Source organism: Rhinatrema bivittatum, chromosome 18 (assembly GCF_901001135.1).
Source record: "Rhinatrema bivittatum chromosome 18, aRhiBiv1.1, whole genome shotgun sequence".
In the NCBI taxonomy this organism is placed as follows: Eukaryota; Metazoa; Chordata; class Amphibia; order Gymnophiona; family Rhinatrematidae; genus Rhinatrema; species Rhinatrema bivittatum.
This window is the reverse complement of record NC_042632.1, coordinates 43,808,063-43,825,436: the sequence shown is the minus strand read 5'-3', so window position 1 is coordinate 43,825,436 and position 17,374 is coordinate 43,808,063. Positions and strand designations below refer to the sequence as shown.

Here is a 17,374-nt window from a genome sequence, read left to right as displayed (position 1 = left end):
ATATATATATATATAGGACATACACACTCTGTATATAAATAAGGGATATGGATGAGGTAGATTTGCAAGTAATGGAGACGACGAATGTAAGCTATTTAATGCATATTCACTGTGGATATCCTGAAATCATGACTGGTTGAGGGTCCCTCAGTACAGATTTGGAAACTACTAGTCTAGTGGATGAACAATGGATGAAGAACCAAGGAAAATGGAATTAAAATCTCACTTCCCCTAACACTCCTTGTGACCTTGGGCAAGTTATTTTATCTCTGTACCCATTGAGATTGTAAAAGGGAAAGTGAGCTAAAAATCCAAATGATTAATTCCTTGTTCTGAAAGTTGTAATATGAAAAACATATAATGCAGCTTAGCAATGTAACATGTAATGCATTCTTGGCATGAATGCTTACCAGTGCTCCCTCCAGGCAAGTTGCATAGTTATATCCACGTCCCATAACCAGGAGAGATCTCTGCTTGTACAGCTCATGGGCTAGGTCATTAATTTTCTCATCCAAAGACAAAACTTCCTTAATCAACTCTAAAATAGCAGTTACAAAGGAAAAGAGATTATTCAAAGCAGCAATAGTTTCACTTTTTATTCAGCAGCAATATTATGCATGTTTTTCTTAGTATGTAGACCACTTGTTTACATAAAAGATTTAGGTCATTTTTCAGGATTCTATAATAAAATTCTGGCATCTGCATTTTGTAGCTTTTATTGAGTGTCTTTATCAAGAACTAAGTTACAAACATACCAGGTAAAGTCTGCAGACCATTTATAATCTCCTGTCTCCTCTCTTGCAATGAAATGCGGTCTTCGGACATCATCAAGCCAAACATGACCAGAGAGATGAACTGACTCGTGTATGCCTATGGAGAAAACAAAAAGGAGATTTTGCTCTCCCATGGCACAGTCTCAAATATTTAAAGGAACATTATCAGGAATTGGTAAAAAGGACATTTGAACATCACTGCTATCTCGTCACAACAATGGTGGAGCAGCAAAGGGATGCACATTGAAGCTAAAATATTGGCCCACCCTGCAGAGCAAGTTCCCATAAAGCTGCTGCTAAGACATTTGCTCATTTGCATCTTTCTGCTGCTTCTCTATGATGGGAGATAAATGTCGGCCATTGCATACTGGCACTAGCAGAGTTACCTTTTAATTGCCTCTATCTTCCTTCCAGCTTGTCTTTAAGCCTCCAAGTTTTCCATACCTTGTTGATTGTAACTTTGACTTATTCCTTTTCCTTTGTTATCTATTATTTACCAGAATTGTTACCTCAGTTTTACCCTTTGTTAAAATGTAAACCGATCCGATATGGTTATCTACTATGAAGGTCGGTATAAAAAACTGCTAAATAAATAAATAAATAAATGTAAATTGTAACTAAACAGATGCTAATCCTAGATGACGTCCTGTAAGAATTTAAAAAATATATCTGGGCTGTTTTTGAATGAGCTCCTGAGTGATTCCCTTGATGAGAGACTGAGTCCACAAAGGATTTTCCTGCAGTCCCAAGCCCAGCATGGCTACCCGGCCCCCGTGAAGATCCAGACTGGTCCCCACGGGGTGGTTCCTGGCAAATTAATGACCAAGGGCTGTACTGAGGATTCTGGCAGTAAAACTCTGTATGCCGACCTGGACCTTTAGCTCTGTGGCAGTACCTGTGCAGAAGTAACAAGTACTGGTACTGTTAACCAGATTACTTGCTAAAGACTGCAACCAAGAGGTGTTTTTGTTTAGTTACCATAGGTGAAGTAACAAGTGTTCTGTTATCTTGCTGTATAAAACAGAACCCTTGAGTTAAATCCCAGAACAGAACGATGTCTAGTATCCTGTGGCTCTAATCTGACATATCCCTTTCAACTCAATTGCTGCATGCTGGTTTCATCTTACACATCCAGAAATTACTAGGGGGAAAAAAAAAATAAGGAAAAGTTGGCACCTTTGTGCTTGCCACGCCAATCTCGGGACCTGCATTGATATGAACACCGCAGTCTGTCACTCTAGAGATGGAGCTTCCTACTGTGTTTGTGATCCCAAAGGTAAGCGCCCCATGATCCTTGCAGTAGCGCAAAGCCATAAGCGTGTCTGCAGTTTCACCTACGAAGGAAAAAAAACAAAGCTTAAAACTGACATCTTAATTCTACGGCAGCGTAAAGCCACCGACTGTCCATTTTATGCTGTCCCAGACTGTGTCAGCCCTACTCTTACCCAGGATAGAAATGTAGGTAGTTGGACGTCAAAAAGAGAAAGTTACATTTCTTGCTCATTCTCTGAAAACAGCGGCTCAAGTGGAGCCCTGCAACCCTCCTCCAATTTTGAGAGTTGCTCTTGCCCCATGTGTCTATGCTACGGAGGCTGCTTGTTTTTAGGAAGAACACGTTCTCAGCACTTTTTAGAAATTCCCTCTTCAAAATAAGTCCGATTAGCTACCCTTCAGAAAAGGATTTTTGGCATAGCTGACCCTATTTTACAGATTGAACTTCCAAAGAAAATCAGATCTGAGGATGATTTGCTTCAGTTCAGGAAACTACTTAAAGCCTAAGCTTTCCCTGGAAAAGGCTAGGTGGGCTTGAGTGTTATTTATTTAGCTTTCTTGCACTGCAGGCTTAATTTTTTTTTTTGTTTATACTGTTGCTCTGCCTTATTTGTGGTTTGTTTGGCACTAGTCACTGTATGTATGTTGATTGTTATAAACATGCTCCAATTTCTTTACACATGTACTCACATGCCTTAAGCACGGATATATCTTACTGATCACCAATTAACTATAAAACACAAGTAATGAATCTTAGATAAGCTGGGGCCAGCCAATGCTGGTGCCACACCAGAGTTATACTAAATTTCCAAAGGAGTTAAGCATGTAAATGTAACATAGTATTGTAGCACTTTTCAAAAGCCCATTTACATAGGTAAAGTGCATTTACACATAAAACCCAATTTTAAGCATGTAAATGCTTTTGAAAATCAGGCCCTTGGTACCTGTAGATAGTGATCACTTCATATACTGTAATTAGTATTAGGGGATGACTTACTTTTCTTGTCCCCAATATAAATAGCTTAGCTTCAATAGCAGCTATCCTTTGTCTGAGAAGTGCCTCTTATTTATCTCTTTGAAATCAGATGAAAATATTCTCATAAATAGAATACCTTTTTCAGAAGTGGGATCCATGATAGAGGTACCAGAATATAGTAACTACAATACAATTAAGCAGTATCTTATGTCTGTATTCCACAGTCCATCCATATTTTCTCTCATTTTTAAATATTTGCCTGACTACCACTCACATTGTTTACTCATTCCTTTCTTAAGTTGCTCATTAAATACCCTTGTTAGCCAGTTAAGTCAATATAACTCACCAGACTGACTTATAAAAAAGCAAACATCGTCTCTGAAAACAGGAGTGTTTCTGTCCAGAAAGTCACTAGCAAGCTCCACCATCACAGGCAGTTCGGTCAGTTCTTCCAGTACTTGTCGAGTCTAGATTAAATATATGCAAGACATTAAGTGATATTAATATTAGTAAAAACCTAAACCCATGTTGCTTGAGAGCAGAAGTTACACAGGGTAGGGTTTCATTAACCATTTCCATCTATAAATGATAGTTAAACAAGTAACTGGGCAAGCAATAATCTATTCAAAGCACAAAACATTCTTAGTAAGACCTTAGAGGTATCAAACTCCCCAGTAAGAGCACATAAATAAAATACCCCCCCCCCAAAAAAAAATGCTGAAAATTAGTTTTGAAACATCTAATTATTGCTCTGAATTAAAATGGGGGAATGTAAAGGCCAGATTAAGGCCAATTGAATCCCTAAGCATAGCCAAACAAGGGTGCCCTCTCGGCCCTTCCATTGCTTACCTGACAAGATATTAAGACTCAATAAGTGCTGAAGGTGAAATGAGAAATTAAAAATTCTGTTTTCTTCTAAGCCACCCCCCAGGCCAGACCCCCACAGCTATATTAAATAAATACAATTTAAAAGAAAAGTTTATAACACTAAATAGCAGTAAGCAATATAAACAAATTATTTACTTATAACTAGAAGGCAACAGAAGAAATGGACATTTTCGGCACCATGGTGCCCTATGCATGTGCTTTCCTGGTTAATCCAGGGCTGGGCCATGTTAGTCCAGTTTGTGCCCCCCCCCGAGTTGATGACCAGACTGGGTCAGGGGCAATATAAAATAGGGGACAAATTCTAAGTATAGTTGTTAATGAAGATGCTGGGTTGCAGCCCTGGTTCTGACTGAGCTGGAAACCCAAAGGAGCAGAAGGAAACTGCTGGATCAAAACAAACAAATCAGGTGAGGACTATAATTAGTAATCTGATTTAAGACGGAGCTCATCATCCGATCTGCAAGGCTAAGACTCAGAAACCTCCATAGGCGAAGCTTCACCCTGAGGCACGACGTTGCACCGGGGCTTTGTCTGTTCATCATTCTGCTGGGGTTTTTTTTTTTGCTTTTCTCTTAAGGACTTTAGATTCCATCAGACTGCTGAAGTTGAGCTTTCGTTAGAGGGGCAATAGTCTTTTGGAAGTGGAAGCTAAGGTTTGCACAATACCACCCCACCCCCCCTTCAACTCTTCTCAAATTGTAAGCAGCCTTACCGCCACCGCAGCATGGTAACTGGTTCCACAGCCAATCATGATCATCCTTCGGCATCTTTTAATTTCCTTCAGGTGATCCTTCAGTCCACCCAGAAGAACTGCAGCACCACAAGCAAAGAATGAATATGCCGTATGCAAAAAAAAAAAACAACTTTTATTCTAAAACAGATACAGTGGAACTGGGGTAGTGCAAATGCTGCCGAATAAGTTACCTCTGTTGGTCTCAAAATTCACTCGTCCTCTCATGGTATTAACAACAGATTCTGGCTGCTCAAAGATCTCCTTCTGCATGAAGGCACTGAAGTTTCCTATTGGTTCAAACAATGAGTCAGTCCAAGATTGTTCTGTTCTTCCATTTCTAGGCAAAATGGAAACAATTTCTGGAGGCTGCAGGATACATTAATTTGAAAAACGTGGTGCCCCAACAGGCTCCCTTCAGGACCCCATCAGAAACAAAGATAACGTCTTAGAAATATTCAGTGGGTCTGTAGGAGCACCCTTCCTGCTTTTAACTTAAAGAATGATTTGCAGCCACTAGATGGCAGTATCTGGATTAAAGTGGAAAGGTTTCAGACGTTCTACTTTACGTTTTCAACCTGACCTGATAGGTGGCTCATTGTTGGAATGCACAAGGGAAGTCTGCAGGTGAGACTGTGATTGTATTGGGCTGGGGACGCTGTAGGGTCCTTATTTATTTACAAACATTTGATATTCCACTTGTTGCCAGGTTTGGTCTCAAAGTGGATTACAGAAATTAAGACTTACGTATAACTCGGTTAATGTACTTAACACTGAGTATGGCATAAGGACCACGTGTAGGAAAATCTTTAATATTCCTAATGAGCCAGCTGGGGAAAGGGCTGGTTGTATAGCCATGTCTTGGCTTTTTTTCAGAAAGCAAGGTAGTTTGGTTCCTCATCGCAGATCTTGGGAGCAGAGCAGCTCTTAGTCTAGTGTAGTTCAATTTGGTAGAAGTCGGAGTAGGGAGTGGGGGAAAAAAAGGGCCCCAAGGATATAATAATGTAACCCCTTGCTGGGAATACTGCAAGAGGCTTAGCCATAAGGAAGAGGAAATATAGTTCTCTACACACTTTGTATCAACAGCTTCAGAAGCACTAAAGGAAACATCAATGACAACACCTTTATCTCCTTACAGGGCATTTCCAATTCTCCATCCCGGCCTCATTTGTAATGAGGTTTCTTCCTAAAAATGGTACTGTGCTTTTGTTAATAATCACATGGAATGCCAGTGCTCTGGTGCAATGTAATCCAAAAGTGCCAAAAAGCGGTATATAAAAAGCAAATAAACTGGCAAGGGCGACTGCCAGTCAGTACATTCCCCGCAGGCTTTGTTGCCCGCTTACTATAATTACTGGAGCCATTCTCGGTTGCTCTGAAGGAGCTGCTGATTTGTAAAAAACAAAAAAAACAACCCACCATCTAGTATATTCCTCCCCCCCACCCCTCTTTATTCAAGATAAAGTCCTTCATCTGACCCCCCCCCCCCCCCAGCACTCCACTTACCTTTCATAATTTGCTGCAGCTCCATCTGCAAGGTCTGGATGGCTCGGGAAGAGTTATCACCCACCGAGCGCTTCAGCCGGTGGATAGAGAGTTTCCCATCAGTGACTGCAGCAATGTCATCATCTTCTAGAAATATGACTTTGTTGGTGTGCTCAATAATAGCGCTATACAGAAGCAAAGCAGATTATTAAAAGGTGCAAACCACATACAATTACCGAATACACTGCAGGAGTGATACAAATTTGCCCTTTTGTTTTCAGATGACCTCGTTTCCTTTGTGTGCTTTGGAACACGGAAGCCATGGCATGAGGCTGAAAAAGATTTAGAATCAGGCGTACCCTAAAATATTTCTTCACAGAAAGGTTAGTAGAAGCAAGGGTACAAGCTTCCAAGGGGAGGCGGGAGACAAACAGTATCGGAATTCAAGAAAGCCTGGGAAAAGCACAGAGGATGAGCGGGAAAGTGAGGGTGAAGTCAGAGGTCAGGCAGGGCTTGCAGTATTATTGCTGAAGGGGGAATGGGCAGTCTCGTGGTCATTACCTGACATATTTTATATATTTGCCTTGTATCTTCATGTCTGAAATTTTAATCAGACAGCTATCCCTTGGGGAAATGAGAGATTTTGCATAAGTTGTTCCAATGACTAAGGAGATGCAAAAAATCCATTTCACGCTTTGTTAATTTTGTAATTGAAACTTGTCATTTTCACAAAATCTTTTGCTATTGGAATCAATGCCATATCATTCTCACACGCAACCAAGATCTGGTGAAAGATTTTGTGAATAAGGAAATGAAAGTTGAAAGTAAACAGGGCATGAAGGAGAAATGGATAAGAGTTTCCAAGCAGAGGACAAGGATAGATGGGGAATGATAGGGAGCTCTTTAACAGCATGTTTGAGCCCATAGATTTGTTATTTTGTTATCCCTGTTATTTTATCTAAGTTGGGGTAGAGGAGGGAGTCTTATCCTACCCAGCCCCCCAGTGAGAAAAGAGGCTGGTTGGGGAAGGAAGGGATATTTGTTATTATGTTCATTATAGTGTGTATTAGTTATTGTATTTGTATGTTTTCTTTATAATTGTATGCATTTTGTTTGAATTTTGTTGAAAGCTGCTTTAGGCAGACTGAAAAGGCAAGATTTCAAGTGTAAATAAAATAAAAAGTAATGTAAAATTTTAATTTCTCTGAGTCTGGAGTAAAACAGTAAAGTAGATCTTGAAGAGATTGAGAAGCTATGTTTCCCTACCCCCCGGATTCCATTAGAGTTCTGGAATATATTCTGAGCCATTTACATTAAGGAGAGGTACAAGATGGGATGCTCCCTCTCTCGCCCAGAATCTGGCCACTAGATGTCACTGTTGAAAAATGGCTGAGTCTCTCTTGCCCCCAAGGGGCCATGAGCACTGTCTCTGCAGCATCCCCAGCTAGCACAGGGAGCAGAAACCAGGCTTGGTAATTGAACCCAGGTCTTCCACATGATCCAACAAGCTGGGTCTCCCTTTATAGTTTTATTTCCATGTCTGTCTTCCTTTCTCCCTATCTGTGCCTTTTCCTAACATCGCGGATAACTTATGCAGCAGCTACACACTATATTATACCAAGTTTCAAAACAAACTTATGCACACCAGATCACTTTGAAAATTATGCACCATATCGTGTACAAACTCTGGTGCCCCAAGCTATACCTGCTTTATACAGGGCATAAATTGTGTGGGTTAATTAACACACATATTGGGGCAGATTTTCAAAGCCTACGCGCGCCGAGCCTATTTTGCATAGGCCCGGCGCACGCAACCTACGCCTGCCCGGAGGCAGTCGCAACTAACAAATAAAAGGTTAAGAGGGGGTTTAGGTAGGGCTGGGGGAGCCGGAGGGAATGGGGAAAGCCATCGGGGCTCCCCTAGGGCTCGGCTTGCGCAAGGTGCACAAGTGTGCACCCCCTTGTGCGCGCCGACCCTGGATTATAAAATCGGACGTACATTTGTGCGCGCCGGGTTGAGTGCACAAATATATGCCCGCATGTAAGTCTTAAAATCCGGCCCATAGTTTTTAAAATCAAAAGTATGCGTGTAAATCCAAACTCTGCCTAACTCGCATCGCCCCCTCCCCCCAGAATTTGAGAAATTTGGTTACGTGCATACTTTTACACATGCACACATCCCAGCAGTTTTATATCAAGCCATTTACACACATAAACCTGTGTTTTATGCCCAGAAACGTCTTTGAAAATATCCCCATAGGCTAATGTGCAACGTTAGCATTTCCCCTTGCACGATGGCAATGTAAAGTGTGTTGTCCTCAGCCAGACAGTTCCCAGGGAAAAAATACTCAACCTTTATTGAACGGAGTTTAACCCAGTTAAATACACATGCACAGCAGACAAAGATTTATTCTATATAGTTATATATTTCTTTCCTGGTCATTTAGCCATTCAAAAGTGGTGAAGCACAGTAAAAAAAAAACAAAACCAAATCAAGTAAAATATGCAAAACAAATAAAAAATCAAAACAAAAACACAATTACCTTGCATCAGAAGCAAAGAAAAATTCAACTGCCTTTTCTGTTCCCACTGGATAAAGGCAGGTGGAACTATCCCTTCTGTTTGATTTGGGCTTGTTCTTGCTCTTAATTATCTCAATGTTGTTGCCTGGTTAAAAAAAATAAACAGATGCAAAAATAAAAATCCTTCTCTACTCAGACAGTGCAAATCTTCTTAATGTACGCAAGCAGAGGAGCCAACCATAAATGATGGGAGTCAATGCAAAAGAAGTACCAAAGCAATTCCTGAAAGAACTGAAACCGAATGACAACCATAACAAGGAGCAAGAGAAGTCAGAAGCAAGGAAACAGAAAGCCTTTACAATACCCGCTCCCTAAGCCAGGATTTCCCAAACCTGTCCTGGGGACCCCACAGCCAGCTGGGTTTTCAGGAGATGCACCAGGAATGTGATAAAGCAGGCCCTCGGTATACGCAAAGCCTAAGGCTCTTCTGCCATTCTGTGCCTATGGGGAAAATGCTTAGTAAATGAGGCCCAGAGTTTCCAGTGTAGGCAAACGTTTCTCGTGCATGTTCATCGTGGAACATCCTGAAAGCCTGACTGGGTGTGGGACCCCCCCCAGGACAGATTCGGGAAGCCCTGCTTAAGCTGAAGTTCAGCCTGGAAAAATGTTTACTCTCCACACTCCGAGCCAAAACAGCAGAGTACCAGATAGTACAGAAGTCATAGGACAATACTCCACCTAACAACAAATCATCCATTTCTTGATTACCAGTGGATTGTGAGGGAGTTTTACACTGTGTGTCCAAAGAGTATGAATTCTGGGACACTAGACAAAAATTATAGAAAAAAAAAAAAAGGTCAAAACACAGTCATTACGACTCAAATTGACATTAAAATACAGTGTAGAGAGGTCATATATCATGTCTAGGGTTAAAAACAGAGGTCCTCCCTCCTGTAAAATGTTAGAAAGATTAAGATGTGCAAATACTAAGCCTACAGACCAAACTACTATGGATGAAGAAAAGAATTTAATTTAGAAAATCCAGCAAATTGATTTGACAGCAGCAGTGATACTCCAAAGACACTCAGTCAGTGCCTTTATTTCTGATATATATTATAAGGAACAGTATGAGATAGGAATGTACAATCATTTGAAATGACAGGAAATGTCAGCAAAGAAAGAACGCAGATGTCTCACTAGATAATGGACTTATGGTTTTTTGAAGTTGACTATGTGAATCCAGCAACCATCATACTGCACAGGGTTCTTGATTAAATATGAGCCAGGTAACCCGTAAAAAGCTATATAGCTTCTATGCGCTTAATCAGCAACATTTTGTGTTGTTTTGGAAACGAATCAACATACGTTTTGTTTACCATTTCTGTTTTGTATGCACTATTTGCAAATAGTATGCATTACAAGCATTTAGTGTGTGTTATTTTGTGAACAGCAGGCACTAAAGCCATTTAGTGAGTGCTATTCATACATAGCAAATTCTATTTACAAATAACTCTGTACAAAATGATTGGCACCATATGCTTTCACTGTGCACTATTTGCAAATAGCATGCATTAAAAACAAACAAAATTAATTTTAAAAGGGCACATGTAAACGTAAACAAAATATTTTTGCATGCACACCCTAGCTAGTGTTAAGGCACCAAAGTTAACCCAGTTAATTCATGAGTTAGAACCAATGTTAACCTTCCTGCTTAGCTTTATCCCTCCTCAATCTTCTGCTTTCTGAAGATTTTAATCTTGTAGCAACTAGGAGGCACTGCTGCTTTGACACAGTCTCTGTGCACAGGTGGTCAACAAGAAAAGGATATAGACATTTAATTAGAGAGGAGTAAACAAAAAAAGGGTGTAGACATTTAATCAGAGACGAGTAAAAGGGTGATGGAAATCACAATTCAAGATCAAGATCCAAAGCCCTGTCCACAATTCAAATATTTGCACATAGGATGTGTTTTGGCAATCCATGCAAAACTCATTAAAAAAAAAAACATAGGCAACAACTACCTGGAATCTAGGCAAGGCCTGTGACAGTTTTCCTGTCTCTCAGCATCTAAACAGCTATTTTTAATTTATTCATTTATAAACCATTCTTCAAACAGTTTCAAGATGCTAGAGTATTTCATCTTTTCCTTTTCAGGCTTGCTATTGCTGATTTGGTAAAGAATGAATACAAGGAACAGTAGAGATGGCTAATACAATCAGAAATGTATGTGGGGAAATCCGAAATCTACTCTGAACTCCCCTTTGTTCCTGCCTTTTGCCAGTTCGCATAAAAGTCCACATAAAACCAGGTTACGTATGTCATTTTACACAAACTGAGCACCAGGGCTTGCAAACAGCCCAAAAGAAGCAAATGCGTACCCCTCCTATATAAGTACTCTAGTTTTCCAATACAGAAGAACGATCAGCAAATCTGATTTCTACACACAGCATGGATAGTCATGTCAATATAATATTTAGGTCTGTCATAAGAATGAAATCATTGACATCTACATTTTGGGTGCTTAGAAATCATTCTTCTGCCTCCTTATTTCATAAGGGAATAGGTTTTATTCCCTTATGAAAGATCCTAGGTCAGTGGTGGGGGGAGGATCCATCCCATCTTGCGGCAGCAAAGGTGCTTCCTGGCCGACGGCAATGATAGCGTGCTGCTTGCACTTGGAAGTGGCATCTGCCAGCCGGACGTGATGACTCCTTCCCCAGGTGGCTGGAACTCAGGGTACATGTCCAGGTCCCTCTGAAGAGCAAGCTGGGTTATTTTTACCGTAATCATTATGGGATTTCTTAGGTGGTTTTATTACATGATGATTGCATTATGTATGTTATGTTGTAAGCCACGTTGGGTGATTTATGAACTGGGAAGGTACTATATATTAATGTTTCATCAATAAATAAACTCAGGGAGGAAACACCCCCTCCCCCCCCTCACCCAAAACTCAGAACCACACCTGGATCAATCCCCAATGTGGTCCCTTGAACCCCAAAGTGTGCCTTCCCCCCTGTATCCTAGGCAATAGAAAATCAAATGTTCTTAATCCATGTTAACCGACTCCTAAATCTTTAGCATAATATACTTTTATTCTTTAAAGAACAACTTACATGTCCTATACAAGACAGGAATCTGCTCAGTTGAAAGTTTGTATTTGCTGCGCACGCCAATCAACAGAGGGCTTCCTCTCCTGTTAACATTACAATAGACAAGTCAGAAAGAAACTCTTTCAGGTGCATGAGCACAGACAAATAGTTTTCTGACACACATGGTTTGGACCTATGGAAAGAGGTGGTGTTTTGTTATATCAACCTGAAGGTACTGGATGGGGGAAAAGGCCCAGATGGAAACCAAGGATATGGATCAATACCATTCCTCAGAATATTGAGACCCGTGTGTCAGAAAACCAAACCACACTTGAATGGGTTGGCAGGCATAGGGACCCTGGACCCCCACATGAGTAGGAGAATAGCTTTCTGCATCTGGAACTGAACTGGAGCTGTCTTCATCAGTTCTAAAACCTGCTAATTATATTACCCCGCGCATAAAGTGCTGTAGACCATTAACCAGTAATCTCTCCATTGTGGGTTTACTTGAGGAACACATGTTTCTGTAGGTGGCCCAGCTTAAAATTAGCATAAGCAAACACTGGTATGTCTGGCCAAAGAATCCAGGTTAATTAAACATTGTACATTAATTAAATTTACAAATGCTGAGATGTATCCTTTACGATTAAACAGTCTCTGCTTCGGAATGTGGGACTGGGGAGCAGCAGAAGCATTCTTGACAAGTTTATTTTGAACACAGCAGTACTGCAGTGTAACTCAGGTCTAGACGTAGATTCATCTACCCCCTCTTCAAATACAATCAAGAAACGGGCTATGAGCTCTGGCTCAATGACTTAGTGGCAGTTCTGTACATTGCCACGAGAAGGACCTGGAGCTGGGGAGGCAGCATTGTCAGCTCCTGGGAAGAGGAGTCTCCCTCACTGCACAACAGCGACACCCAGTGGCTGGACTTAGGGATTCTTGAAGAAGCCACAGTACATGGCTCCAGCCAAAAGACTTATCACCACAATGTCTGGGTTGAGAGAGTGAGCTGGGAGGGGAAAAATTCTCCGGTGGGCTGTGAGTGAAGGCCCATAGTGCCGTAGCCCAATATAGGACAGTTCCAACCAAGATGGAAGGAAGCTTAAAAGAGCAGGAGAAAAATTTCTAGGTCACAAAAAAAAATCATTTATGATCTTAACTGCATTACACCCTACAGCACCCTCGCTCACAGTCACAAGCCACCAGAACAAGTGATTGCAGCTCACACTTCTCTGCATTATGATCCTGTATTGCTTGTCCAAGTCATGCTATGTGCTACACGTCTTACATTCAAGGCAGCAGCTACTCTTAAGTCTGCAATTCAGACAAGGCTAGAAATCAGCAGAGCTCTCTTGTGAATTCGGAGTCCTGGCTGAGAACCTCAACTCGGCGTTTGTACGCGATCTTAATTCAGGCTACTGGCCAAATATGATGAATAAACTATTCACTGCATTAATGCAAGTGGAATTAAATAGGATTTAAAGGTTTCCATTCACTCAATGTGTCTCAAATTGGTTTCTCTTTTGGAATGAGATTTATTTATTTATTTAAATCTTTTTCTTAAATCGTTTTCCTAAAACCCTTTTTCTCATGTGGCCTAGCACAAAGGTTTTCAACCAGTGTGCTGCAGGGGGGGGAATGAGTATGCGGCGGGAAAACAGGCTTTGGATGTACTAAATAAATACATAGGACAGGGACGGGTGACAGCCAACGCCGCTGGCAGCAAAGTCTTGCTCTCCCTCCCCTGGTCCTCTGCACCATAGTATCCAGCCGGCCGGAGGAGTCGGTGATACCCGCTGGACCCACTCAGTTCTAATGGAGGCGATGGCAGCACCAGGGAAGACCACAGCATCCTTAGGGGGAAAGTGATGCCAGGGGACGAAAGATGGTGCTGATGCCAGGGATGGGGGCTGGAAGGAGTAAGGAAGGGAAGGTGGAGAAGGAAAAAAGTAAGGTGCTAATGCCAGAGTGGTAGGAGGGGAAGGGAAGATGCTGCTAATGCCAGGGAATGTTGGCGGTGCCCGGAGGGTGAGGAGGCAGCTAAGGGAAAGCAATGATGCCCAGGGGAGATGGAAGGGAAGGAGATGCTAAGGTGGGGGGTAGGGGGGAGGAGAGGGAAGATGGCGTGCCACAACATAACACTGATCCTTAGCTGAGTTTTAAAGAGCAATGAAAGAAGAATATGTGCGTCACATGCATGTCCGGGCACCGGGAGCTGCACGTTCTGGAATGGCTGAAATAGTTTACTAACCTCGCAGCAACAGCTTCATCTGGGTACTGGATGCTCTTGCAAATTAACGCAAAGGCTCCTTCCTGGAAAGACACAACCAGTCCTTAGAAGAAAACAAAACAAATAGAACTGCTTGAAGCGTGCACTACGTAACGTGGGGCCTGTCTTCCCAACATCCCCACCCCAGGGTCTAGCTTGCTACAGAAATACAGAAACGTCCTGGGCAGTGGTCAATGCAATACTGGCAAAAATGTAAAAAACATTCAAAAGATTAAACGACAAGACACACTTGAGCATTAGTGTGCCCTCTGGTTGATTAAGCAAGTTACAAACAAATTATATAAAATAAAAACGGCTTTGGTATGCATGTTTTCTGTGGGTTGGTTTTATTGTGAGCTGTGCCTGTAATCTGCTCGGAACAGGGAATTCTCCTATGAAAAGCAAAATATAAACGCCAAATGAAATGAAAACCATTGCACAGCATGAAAAGAAAACTTTCAAAGGAAGACTGAGTCTGCAAACTCCCATTAGAGTTGATCTGGCGCCTCGGAACATGTAATGAAAGCACCTCCATTAGCAGTACTGTGCAGTTGTGGCACCTCGGAACATGTAATGAAAGCACCTCCATTAGCAGTACTGTGCAGTCGTGGCACCTCAGAACATGTAATGAAAGCGCCTCCATTAGCAGTACTGAGCAGTCGTAGCAGGGCCACACGTGGCACCTCAGAACATGTAATGAAAGCACCTCCATTAGCAGTACTGCACAATCGTGGCACCTCAGAACATGTAATGAAAGCGCCTCCGTTAGCAGTACTGCGCAGTCGTAGCAGGGCCACACGTGGCACCTCAGAACATGTAATGAAAGCACCTCCATTAGCAGTACTGCGCAATCGTGGCACCTCAGAACATGTAATGAAAGCACCTCCATTAGCAGTACTGTGCAGTCGTAGCAGGGCCACACGTGGCACCTCAGAACATGTAATGAAAGCACCTCCGTTAGCAGTACTGCTCAGTCGTAGCAGGGCCACACGTGGCACCTCAGAACATGTAATGAAAGCGCCTCCATTAGCGGCACTGTGCAGTCGTAGCAGGGCCACATGTGGCACCTCAGAACATGTAATGAAAGCACCTCCGTTAGCAGTACTGCTCAGTCGTAGCAGGGCCACACGTGGCACCTCAGAACATGTAATGAAAGCGCCTCCATTAGCGGCACTGTGCAGTCGTAGCAGGGCCACATGTGGCACCTCAGAACATGTAATGAAAGCACCTCCGTTAGCAGTACTGCTCAGTCGTAGCAGGGCCACACGTGGCACCTCAGAACATGTAATGAAAGCGCCTCAGTTAGCGGTACTGCGCAGTCGTAGCAGGGCCACACGTGGCACCTCAGAACATGTAATGAAAGCACCTCTGTTAGCAGTACTGTATAATCATAGCAGGGCAGACACAAACATGTGGTTGGAAGAGCTGAGAATGTAATCTCTGCTTGTAGATTCAATTCTGGTTTGGCATTAGCATGCCATGTGAAGAAGCAAAGTTTTGTAAGACAAAGAAAGCTACAGCGTTAGGGAAGGGGTAGGAAGGAGGGGAAGTTCTGAATGGTAAGAAGTTTATAGCAAATATATTTATTATATTTTCAACTTCCACTTTCATTATAACATACCAGGTACAATTGGCGACTGTAAATTCTAAAGGACCAATAACATGTTTATTAGAAGAGCAGGAGGAGACAAAAATAGAATATAAATAGGAGCTCTCACAAATTTGTAATTTTTTAATGTTTGAATGACAGTATAGATTTAATTTTTAGAGGACCAGATCTACAAAAGGGTTTTTCCCATTCTGGGCCCAATTCAGTAAGGTCTTTTCCCATAGATATAGAATAGGAGAAAATCCGTAAATTACGTCCTTTTTATCACTGGGGGGAGGGGAAGAGAAAAAAAAAAAGAGTTTGGTACATCTGGTCTTAAACATCTTTTATAATTTCCATATTTACAAGATTGCCAGACAGAAGTACATGTGCGTCTTGTCCACATATACAGCTCTAGAAGAGTCATTCTACTCAGTTTCATGGATCAGATGACCATGTTGGGCTTGGATGCTAATGCAGGAGAGTTTTCTGGTCTAAGCTTTTAAACAGCAGGGACCTAGAGCTTGTTGTACTTCTGTTTCTTAATCAGAATGGTAAGGGATTTTTTTTTTTTGTTAATTTCCATCAGATAAATTGCTTGGCTCAAACAAAGCTCCTTTCAAATACTGTTACCCCCTGCAACATGATTCTAGAAGAAAAAATGTCAAATACCATGCAAACATAGCTTAGAAATATTGTAGCAGCGTCAAGGACAGAGGGGTGGTGTTCCAGGGCTGGAAGAGGTGGGGGGAGACTGAACAAGAAGAGTCTGTTACTCTTTAGTTACTGATGAAGCTAAAATCATTTAAGAAGCAAAAGGTTTCTGAAAGAGATGGCATCTCTAGCCAAACTCATTAGTACATTACTACCTAGCTTCCTGCTCCAAAGCTACTGAAAGAGTCTTGACAAATATTTAAAAAATTCCCTTTATCAACTAAACATTTTTGATAAATAGTTAGTCACAAAGAAAGAGCATTCCACAAAGCTTAGCTTTCTCGCTTTCGGGCAGGGGAGATGCTGGTTCACTTACAAGTTCCTGAACAACTCGCTCAACCAAGGTTGAGAAGCTAATGTCTTCACTTTCCCTGTTGTCATAGACATATTTAATCAGCTTTGGAATGACTTCTGTATCCGTTTCCGATTCAAATTCATAGCCCTTCGTCTCCTGGAACAGAATGCACAAGATAAGCAGCTTTTTATTTGCCAGACACTTGATTAGAAACAGAATTGTGCAACTAGTAAAAAAAAAAAACCAAAAAACCAACAACAACCCTTCTAATAGTTGAAGGACTTTCTGCAATAATTTCTAAACTATAAATCACAGTTTTGAGTGGTATTATAGCAGAGATTTGAGGATGCAACTGTTACAGGACTTGACAGCTCATTTGCTAGGTACATACCAGAAATTTCTTCAGGTCCTTGTAATTGGTGATAATTCCATTATGGATAACAACAAATTCTGGAAGGAAATGCAGTAAAAGAGGTTACTTTTAAGGAACTACATACTTTGCATAATCAATTAACACTGATGTAATCAATTAATCAAGTAAACTCCTGCTCCCGAGGATGTCCTTAGCAGAGGCATGCCCTGAGAAGCTGACTTAGCTAAATCAAGTCATGCATGCAGTAAAGAAAACCATCTACCTACAAGTTAACATATAGAGCACGAAACCAGGGAAAATGACATTTGAATTCAAAGTCCTTTCCTCTATAATTTGGGAGTTTTCATGTGTCAAGGAATTATTTGATCAATGTCTTACACTCCATGAGCAATTT

General features: G+C 41.5%; 1 protein-coding gene across 3 annotated transcripts in view; it reads right to left on the bottom strand.

Annotated features, from left to right (window-relative positions):
* The window catches only part of GFPT2 (glutamine-fructose-6-phosphate transaminase 2), a 44,340-nt gene that overhangs the window by 11,521 nt on the left and 15,445 nt on the right, over positions 1-17,374 (bottom strand). Inside the window, exons 5-17 of one of the 3 annotated variants that reach the window (XM_029583724.1) lie at positions 16,999-17,057; positions 16,629-16,763; positions 13,993-14,054; positions 11,763-11,842; positions 9,385-9,471; positions 8,668-8,791; positions 6,146-6,309; positions 4,834-4,929; positions 4,622-4,719; positions 3,368-3,488; positions 1,950-2,107; positions 756-870; positions 411-538 (exon numbers count right to left, since the gene is read on the bottom strand). In XM_029583724.1, the coding sequence (XP_029439584.1) occupies positions 411-538; positions 756-870; positions 1,950-2,107; positions 3,368-3,488; positions 4,622-4,719; positions 4,834-4,929; positions 6,146-6,309; positions 8,668-8,791; positions 9,385-9,471; positions 11,763-11,842; positions 13,993-14,054; positions 16,629-16,763; positions 16,999-17,057 (1,427 nt within the window). The remainder of the gene's footprint in view (positions 1-410; positions 539-755; positions 871-1,949; positions 2,108-3,367; positions 3,489-4,621; positions 4,720-4,833; positions 4,930-6,145; positions 6,310-8,667; positions 8,792-9,384; positions 9,472-11,762; positions 11,843-13,992; positions 14,055-16,628; positions 16,764-16,998; positions 17,058-17,374) is intronic. The other 2 variants (XM_029583725.1, XM_029583727.1) reach the window with 2 other exon arrangements.